This window comes from Hibiscus syriacus, unplaced genomic scaffold (assembly GCF_006381635.1).
Source record: "Hibiscus syriacus cultivar Baekdansim isolate YM2019G1 unplaced genomic scaffold, ASM638163v2 tig00015426_pilon, whole genome shotgun sequence".
Taxonomy (NCBI): Eukaryota; Viridiplantae; Streptophyta; class Magnoliopsida; order Malvales; family Malvaceae; genus Hibiscus; species Hibiscus syriacus.
In genome coordinates this window covers 1,323,077-1,333,261 of record NW_024062362.1, presented here as the reverse complement: position 1 = coordinate 1,333,261, position 10,185 = coordinate 1,323,077, and the positions used below count along the sequence as shown (strand labels likewise).

The 10,185-nt window shown below is 33.3% G+C and overlaps 1 protein-coding gene across 1 annotated transcript; it reads right to left on the bottom strand.

Moving 5' to 3' along the window:
- Nucleotides 1–5,573: 5,573 nt before the first annotated feature.
- Nucleotides 5,574–8,533, bottom strand: LOC120207877 (protein REVEILLE 7-like). The gene is made up of 8 exons (XM_039207291.1): nt 8,515–8,533; nt 8,250–8,360; nt 7,497–7,628; nt 7,270–7,381; nt 7,113–7,174; nt 6,521–6,940; nt 6,310–6,427; nt 5,574–6,226 (listed from the first exon to the last, which is right to left on the bottom strand). The coding sequence occupies exons 2-8, from the start codon at nt 8,259–8,261 to the stop codon at nt 6,210–6,212; spliced, it is 873 nt and encodes a 290-aa protein (XP_039063222.1). The 5' UTR covers nt 8,262–8,360; nt 8,515–8,533; the 3' UTR covers nt 5,574–6,209.
- Between the last annotated feature and the right edge of the window lie 1,652 nt (nt 8,534–10,185).

Genomic DNA, 10,185 nt, shown 5'->3' with positions numbered 1-10,185 from the left:
GGTGATTTCAATGCATACTAATCACAAGAAGACAAACTAGGGAGAAATCAGAATAGAGTAGCGATGAGAATCTTTAATGAGTTTGTGCATAGGGCTAATCTGAATGACCTTCCTTGTCGGGTGGTAAATTCACTTGGTGCAACAGCAGGGAAGTGTTCATGTATTTTAAGTCAAAAAAGAATTGAACAAAAATGTCAGCTTTGAATGCTCTTTCACATACAAGAACAAGCTTTGGAGAAGAAAATCATGAAGTTTTGAAAAAATTCAGTTTTTTCCATCTCCTTCAAATTCAAAAGAAGAAAAGTTACCCAAAACTAAAAAATAGAACTGGAAATAATCTAGCAGATTTCTTTCTATTTGGCTGCCAGGGAAATTTGATTCTCTTTCTGTTTCCTTTTGTGGCAATAACCAACTCCTAGTAATGATAACTTAGTCAATGTTAAATAGCATTTGCAATTCCATGAAAACAAGCTACGACTGTTAGAAAATTTGAAAACAAAGGGCAATGGTGATTGTTTTCTTAACTGTGTTACCTGCTTGTTTTAACTTCAATTGCTAAGAAAGTATAAACCCAAAAATCAACGTTTATCATTCCGTTATTTTTTCCTTACTACTGAATAGTATGTTTTCCATTTTCCCTCTTAAAACTCCGCCTCTAATTTCGAAAAACAATCCATAACATTGATGCATTTTCCCAGACCTAGAGGAATTCCCAATCTCGTGAATCAAAAATCGAATAACGACAAGATCCAGAGCTCCAACCAAAAACCCATACAAAAACTGAGATTCAAACTTTAATTGGTCGGCCTAACCGAAAAGAGATTCGAAAAACCTAAAAAAATATTTTAAAAAAATAACAAAGAACTTACAGATCGATTGTGAAGAAGAAGAAGAAGAAGAAGAGCAATCAAGGCGATCTCTGTTGTTGGCTTTGGATTCCATGGCCCTATTCTACATTAACCTTCAAATGCCTGAAAAATTACAATGGGTTTTCCTTCAAGTTTGCCTTGCTCTTTTCGTTTTCTCTCTTCAGCTTGTATTTTCTTCTCCCTTTCTGGGGGATATTGAAGTCTTGGTTGTTGGCCTGCAATTTTCTCGAGCCTGCCATGGCACGTAATAGCACAAATTATCAAGGGTAAAATACATTAGAGGTACCTAAACTATACTGAAATGATCACTTTAACAATTATATTTTAAAAAATAAAATAATTATTAAATTTAACAAAATATTATGTTTAATTATAAAATAAGTGTTGAAACTATTGTTTTTCACAAATAAATGTCTAAATTATTTTTAAATGATTCAAGTATCTAATGTTACAACCTTATCATTTTGGGTCAGAGACGGAAATAAGCAGGGCTAGTGGGGCCATGGCACCCCAAACTTTAAAAAATTTATAATTTAAATCCTTTAAATTTTCAAAAAATAATTTAGTCCCCAAAATTTTTAAAAATTCAAATTAAACTTTAAAAAATTTTAATGTTCTTAATTAAATCCCCTCCCATAATTTTAAAAAATTATCATTAAGCCTCTCAAATTTTCAAAAATTTAGTTAGAACCTATATTTTGGAAAAATAAAAATTAAACCCTTCAAATATTGAAAATTTTAATTTAAACTTCCAAATATTTTAAGTTATGCCCCAAAATTTTATCACCAAGTTCCGCAACTACTTAGATGCTCGGACAGTAAACTATCGTTAGCTTTCTTCGCTAAGTATCATGTGTCATATTCTGATAATTTTGAAATTTATTTTTAAAAATAAAAATATCATTATAATTTTAAAAAAAATTAATTTCTCTTAAATTATAAAAAAAAAACAAATCCCTAAAATTCCTATCTATGGTCCCATTCTTCTGTTTAAATAGAGTTCATTCTTTGAATTTTGGGTATATATAGTAATAAATTGAAATGACCATCCAGCTCAGTTGTTAGAGCAAGGTTCTTAACCTTGAGGTCGTGGGATCGAGTCCCACGGAGGGCATTTCATAATTCGGAGGTCTCTAACGGAAGCTGCTCTCAACCTGGTGTTGGGGGTAGCCTACTATCTTACCTCCCCCTTACCCCATACATATGGGAAAAAGGGACAGCCATTTTTTTTTTATATAGTAATTAAATTATTTTTTGTTTTAGTACTTGAATTTTATTTATTTTTAAAATCACATATTATGTTTAGTTTATGTTTTAATTTGGTATATACCGTTAAAAATTTACATCGATGATGTGAAATTTACATTACAACATGCATGGAATAACGAAAAAGTGAAATAATTCACACCATCACTATCGCTAAATATTTAATGATATGTACTAAATTGAAACTTAAACTAATATTAAATATGATTTTAAAAAAATATTAAAATAAAATAATAATAGTAAATTAGATACTAAACGTATAATTTACCCTCCAATTTAAGACAGATTTTCTTATCGTTTAAATTGGTTCAACTTTTTTCCCTACATGGAAAATAGGAGGGAAAGAGACAGAATTACCCTTCAAGTAATGTATTGTTCAGGTGCATCCCTAAATATTTTTTTTAGGATGGACCAACTTTTAAACTAAACGTACATCTGGCATTACTCATAACTGTGTTAAAAAAATATTCGAATTATTTGAATTGATAATACTTATTTTACAACTCAAAATTTATTTAAAAATTAATTAATAGTGTTAATAAAATTTGATTCGACTCGTATTGTTTGAGTTTCTGTTTAAATTTAATTATAAATATTCATATATTATATATATTTGATTCTAATTTAAATTGTTTCTATAACTATGTACAATACATATATATATTTCTTTATATTTTTTTCATATGCGGTATACATATATCATATAGAATCGAGAGACTCGAGAGACTCGACTCAAACTTGAAAATTAATCCATTAATTATTAAAAAATTTGAGTTAGTATTCAAGTTATTTGAATTCTATTTTATAATTTAACATGAATTTGAATTTTTTTAGTCGAATTTATAAAATTACAACTTAAAGTGAGTTCAAATTAATTTTTTAAAGGAACCAAGTCAAAAAGATCGATTTTTTAGTAGAATCGAGTTTTAAGTTCAGTTTCTGTGTTTTCAGGGAAATGATCACGTGCGACAGTCTTAATATACGGCTAAAAAACGCTATCGGTTTTGTTATTATTTAAATATCAAAATCGGTAAAAAAAATTACCGGAAATATTATTATTTCTACCGGTTTTGTTATTATTGAACATTTTACTCGTTTTGTTATTTTTTCTATCGGTTTTGTTATTGTTGGAAATAATAATGTTTTAGGTAATTTTTTTATCGATATAACAAAATCGGTAACGCTTTTTTAGTTGTATATTAAGGATACCAGTATATAACTTCTCGTATTTTCAGGCGCGAGACCTTTTCCCCTTTCTCCTGCACTACCTTATAAATCTCATCATTGATGTTTTTTTTTTTCCTTTTCAGAGAGCTGTCTTGCTATGGATGCATGATCCGGCAGATCACGATGCAATGGTCATTAGGCAGGCGTTTTTGCTAAGGTATTATATAGTTTTTATCCTAAAGCTTAATAGCTTTTGTTTCCTATGCTGCATTTTGGTTGCATTGTTGATTGGGGCTTGGGATGGCTACATACCCAAGTCGGGTTTGTTTTGGATCGGTTCGGTTTGGGTCTATTTTGGTTTTAGGTTTTATTTTGGGTTTGGGTAGTTGGGCTTGAGGCCCGTTGGTCTGGTAAAAAATGGTGCTTCCAGTTTCCTATGATGCATTTTGGTTGCATTGTTGGAACATCATCTTTAATCCTCAACTTTGTGCAATTATGTAGGTACTGCATGATGCAATGAAAGGTCCGGGAACCGCTGACACTACAGTTATAAGGGTAATCGTGACGAGAACCGAGATCGATATGCACTATATAAAAGCCGAGTATCTGAGGAAATACGAAAAGACTTTGAACGACGCCGTTCACTCGGAAACATCGGGCCATTACAGGACATTTCTTCCTTCACTTCTGGGAGCAAACCATTAGGGTAAAAGGGTGTGAATAATGGCTGGCTCGTAATCTAAGTTGAGGTGTGCTTGTAACTAATGGAAGAACCAAAACACCAGATAGGTGAATGAATGTTGTTTCAGTGTCTGAATGTATTTGTCAAATATTTGTAAAATGTGAGTTGTGTTTGTTAGATGACGGGTTAGTCTCGCCGTTAAAAGGTCTTAGGAAGCGGTTGCCGAACGGGGATCGGGCCGATCAGCTGCCATGATCTTGAAGATGAGTATATAGGCCTAGTGATTGCAGTGTTGCACTTATTCCCCGTTGTTGTGTCTGAATCTTGTTTTCAATTTATTTCCTTCTTTCAATTTTTCACCGAATCATTTGTATTGTCTTTGCTAATAAGATTATAGGTAAATTACATGTTTAGTACTTAAACTATATTACTTTTGCCCAGTTTTAATACTTAAACTTTCATTATTTTTCAAAATAATGTCTAACGCTTACTTTTTGTTTCGTTTTAGTATCTCGCCGTTAAAAATTGTACGATGCATTTTTTATGGGTAAATTATATCATTCATCAGTCAACTATCTTCTTACTCTTATTTTGGTCACTTAAGTTTATTTTTTTAATGTAATTACTTAACTTTCAAATTACTCTAATTTAACCACTCAACTTTCAAATTTATTTTTTTATTTTAATATATATTAAAAATAATAATAAAAATGTCATATCGTAAAAACTATTAATAAGATAAATTAGAGTGATTAAAATATGAGCAGTTTAAAAGTTGAGTAGTTAAATTGAAAATTTTAAATTTTAGTCTCCAAAATAAGAGTGAGAAGATAGTTGAGTGATGAATGATGTAATTTACCCACAAAAAATTACCACGTACTACGGTTTCATTAAATTTTTAATGGCGAGATACCAAAATGAAACTAAAACTAAACGGTATATATGATTTTGAAAATAAAATAAAATTTAAGTACTAAAACAGAACAAAAAAATACTGATCTATTCCACCTCATAACCATCCTTATTTCTAATCTAATTTATTTAAAAGACGACTTTTTCAATCCAGTATTTTTAACATATTTGTAATTAACGATTCTGTCTATTGTGAACAGATAAAACCATATACAGAGAACTTAATCGCCTAATGTTGGAGGGAGATAAGACAAATTGTTCATAAATTGGAAAGGTCAAAAAAAATTATGGAAACCTTAATACATAACTTGGGTAAATTACACATTTAATATTTAAACTATCAATTTTGATCTATATTTACATTTAAACTTTTAATTTTTTTTAAAATCATATTTAAAGTTTAATTTTTATTTCATTCATCGTAAAAAAAATTTAATTGTTTCATTTTACTACTTCATTCAAAATTTAACATTACGTTTTGAAAAGATTGAAAGTTTAGATACTAAAACGGGTCAAAATTAATATTTTAGTTACTAAACGCGATAAAATTTTAACGACTGTTACTAAAATTAAACAAAAACTAACTTCAAGTATATTTTTTAAAAAATAAAAATTTAGATACTAAAATAGACAAAACTGATATTTTAGGTAATAAACGTATAATTTACTTTTTTTTTGGTGAAACAAGTTAGCTCCAAGAACATGCATATACAAATATGGTTTCAACATTTATGAGGCCTCAAGTGACCAAAAAAAACACAGTTTCAACTCCGAACACAGACGGTGGGCTGTTCCAACTCGAAAAACATAGCCGTATCGAACCACAGTGATAAGCTGCCAGCGTCACGTCTGCTTCCGATGAGCCACCTGAAGGGCCCCGATATACAAAAACAGTTAAAACAGTTGCCTCTCCTGTTCTTCAGACACAACGGATGAGAACATGATGTCTCTTTCTGCTAAACATCTTTTATATGGCACAAACCCCTTGCTACATTTTTGGGGTGAGGGACGACGATGTTGGCTTTTGGAATCGACGGAATTCGAATCCTTCCTATTTACTGGTTCACTAACTGAACCAGTATTTGAGCCACTACAGGATCTGTCAACACCAGAATCTGTGTGAGTTTGATTAAATGAAGTAATGTAACCCATGGATAGACCTTGGTAAAAAGCCCAAGACGGAAGGGGGACATCATCGGTAGATTTTACAGAGTCGTTTTTATCTGGCCGGATTTCCATGTAAGGAGATATATTAGCTCTGGAAGATACAGCACTCCAGTTATCGATAACTGTACCTAGTAACAAGCTTGTGTCTAAGCATGTCGACGGTAATGCCTGAACAAGCATCTTACTGACAGCATCAATATCCTCTTGAGCAGTCCTTGAGTCAAAACTTTTTTCACCTATGGAGGTTTAGGGGAACTTTTACCTTAACTGTTTTCCCGAAAAGCTTAATAGTAGCGGACGGAGCAACTGGTGCTGCATCGTCTGCTTTAGCACATGCAAAGTCCTTCAAATCTGCATTCCTGTTCTGGATAATACATGAAAGAAAAATATATTAGTCATAAAGGTCGGCAACATGTCTTTACAAAACAAAGGCAGAGGTTTAACCCAATAATTTTACCATGGAGAAAATGTTTTCCACAGCTGAATGACCAAAAACTTTCACAGACGACAAATAAGCTTTCTCTTCCTCGGTAGATAAGTTAGAGGTTGCATGGTCAGTTTCCTTTCCAATAGGGGATGTATTGATTGACTGCAGATTCGTAGTACAAGAAGTTGGGGAGGAACATCCCTTTTGTTGCTCCAAGGCAGAAGACCCCATCACATCGGACAAAACTGACGTGGGTGATTTGTTCTCTTGTTCTCTGAAAAATTGGTTGGGGGTTGGCGATCTCTCTGGTTGAGTTGATGGTGATTTTCCTTTGACCAAATTGACAGATTTCCGGGGATATGGATGTACCGGCTTTCTTTTAGGACGAGGAGGTGGTATCTCAATCGGTTTAATGGAACCCTCAAAGCCACCGTTTGAATCTCGGACAACCTAAAACCACAACAAAAAAAGCACGCATATCAGGAACAAACTCGGAAGAAAAACCTGCCTAAGAGTGTCTACACATTACACGGTAATAGAGCATGCAGTACATTTTTCTTAATCAAGGAATTCTTGGTATCTTAATCAAGGAAATCTTGTAACGAACTTAGAAGCAATTAACCTTAGAGAAAAACTTTTGAGCATGGCTTCGAATTTGAACTGCTGATTTGGTGCCTATATGTTCTGCATGAAAACAAGGGTAACATAACCAGTTCAAACCATAGTTGTGGCAGAAAGAAGTAAATTGCTTCACCGGTTCACCCCCATTGTGCACTTACCTTCTATTTGGCGCCAACCGCGACCATACAATCTTAAAGCTTCAAGAAACTTCTGATGCTCTTCCTCAGTCCATTTCTCCCGCTGTTTGGTTCTAGTGTAGGGTTTCCTAGCCTATTTTAACGGGAAAGGAATAAATTAGAGCATATCCATTTAAAGATTAACAATAACATGTCGGGACGAGTCTTGAAAGGAAAGCATAATTAACAGTCAACATGAAGAAAGGAACCTTGGGTGTATGGTCATGATTAAATGTGTATAACTTCTGCAACTGGTTTAATGTCTCAGATTGGGAGCTGCCATTGGAACAGCATACACCAGATTTATGAGCATTGGGCGAAATGGCATCTTCAATTTGGTCCTGCATCAAAATTTCCAATATCTATTAAACAAAAAGAGAACGGTATTCACAATATGCATAGTACTAGTGTAGCGGTCATGAATGTTGCTGACATTACAGCTTGATTTGTTTCCTAAAACTAACAATGTTTCTAAACTGCGGATGCGGTTGCGGTGACCTTGAAGACCGTTACGATAAGACTGTTGCGTTGCGTTGTGAGTTGTGACCGCAATTTAGTACCATGACGATATGAATCTCAATGTCTAGCTTTCAAACAACAGTAAATGCTAAAACCTATGGTAATTCACATTGAACCAAACACAAAGATAGATTTATGCATAAGAAACAAACACAAAACTCGGAAGAAAAAGAACGGCATGTAATTCCAAAAATTACAAACAATTCATAAAACATGGAGCATTTCTGAAGCTAACCGATCCTAGCACCTAAGCAGAGGGTTTGGCTCAAAGAAACGTATTCGAATTCCATTCCCAATATATATCATAGAAAAAAGCTTTAATGGACAAATCTGCTCATTCGAAACAGAAAATCTTATCGAAATTAAAAAAATCTAGAGCCCATAACACCAACACAGCGCGAGTATAAGCCGCGAAATAAACAGCACAACAGATTGCTACGTACCTGAGTAGCCATCACCAGAAACGGATTTTCGCTTCAAATCTTGCGGAGTCAAAACCAGAACAACTCCTGCAACTCCCGAGGAAATCAAAAGCACTCTTTAGAACATCAAATCTGTCCATAAATAACAACAACAATCATTAATTAGTCATAGCTATAATCAAACTAATTCAACCTCAAAACAAACATACACAACTTCTTTCCTCGCCAATGAACAGTATTTCACATACAACGAATATCATAGGAAGCAGATCAAGCACGAACTTACCTGAGCGAAGGCGAAATCTCGAGAACTGGATATAGTCCAGATAGATAAATTTGCTTGAAGTGGAAAAAAGAGCAGAAGAATAAGAAGATTTTTTTTTTTTTTTTTGAAATTACCCGCTTGGTTTGTGTATAAAAGCAGGGAAGGGCGCCACGTCAGATTCAATTTCCCGAATTTTTCCATTTCCATGGAAAATTGTCCGGGATTTTGTGGCTGAGAATGCTCGGGTTCCTGGACACATGGCGTCTTGTGGTTGGACTTTGTGCCTTTCTTTTGTCTGATTAAAAAAATGTGCGTTTATTTTGTGGGAGATATTGAGCGTCGGGGTGAAAGGATGGATAATTGATAAACGTATATAGATATTTTATGATTTTTAATCCCACGCGCGGGGTTCCTCACTCTCCCGGCTCTTTTTGTTTAGGTACGTGTTTAATATCTAAACTATTAATTTTTCTCTATTTTAGTATCTAAATTTTTAATTTTTAAAACTATACCTTATGTTTAGTTTCTATTTCGTTTTAGTACTTCGCCGTAAAAAACTTAACGAGTGATTTGCATGTGGTACATTTTCTATGGGTAACTTGCATCATTCACCACTAAACTATGTTTTCACTCTTATTTTGATCTCTAAAGTTTATTTTTTAATTTAATTACTTAACATTCAAATTAATCCTAATTTAATCACTCTAACTTTCAATTTTTTTTATTTTTAAATATATATTAATAAAATAATAATAAAAATATCATGTCACAAAAATATTAATAAAATAAATTAGAGTGATTAAAATAGTAGCAACTTGAAAGTTGAGTAGTTAAATTGGAAATATTTTAACTTTAGTATCAAAATAGGAGTGAGAAGATAGTTGAGGGATTAATGATATAATCTTCCCAATAAAATGCAGTGTCATTAAATTTTTAACAGCGAGAATGGTTATGTAAAAAATGAAAGTATAGGTACTAAAATGTACCAAAGCTAATAGTTTAGCTATTAATCTTATAATTTACCCTTTTTTAGATGAATGTCTATCCACTAGTGGAAGTTCGTGGTTTGCAGTCGCTTAGAAGGGGAAATATCAAAGGAGAGAGACAAAGTAGGGCCCTTTGATGAGCTAAAGTGGGGTCCACCACACCTCTTCTGCGCTTTTATGCCATGTCATCGCCTTCTTTACCCTAACGTCACGCGTATCAATCACATCAAAAGATAACAATAAGAGAAAATAATTTCAGTGACCGAAAATGCCTTATAATATACGATTTTGACCAACTTTTTTTCGATTTGCCAAAATGACCAACAAAATCGCAATGCGATCTATGAATCGCAACGCGATTCTGACTATCGCAACGCGATTTTTACTATCGCAACGCGATTCTGACTATCGCAACGCGATAATACATAATCGCAATGCGATAATATATAATCGCAATGCGATTTTCAAAGAGCCATTAGTATCGCAACGCGTATTTTATTTTCAAATTCCAAACACAGATATTAATATCCCGTAATCGTAACTCTTAACCTAAAACCCTAAATCACAACTCAATCCCATCTCCATATCTCACTCTCTACGGCGAAATCCGTCCTCATCTCCGACGAAATCCCTCCCCATCTCCGACGAAATCCATCTATCTCCATCTCTCAGAGCCACCCTCACAATCATTCACGGTCAGAAATGG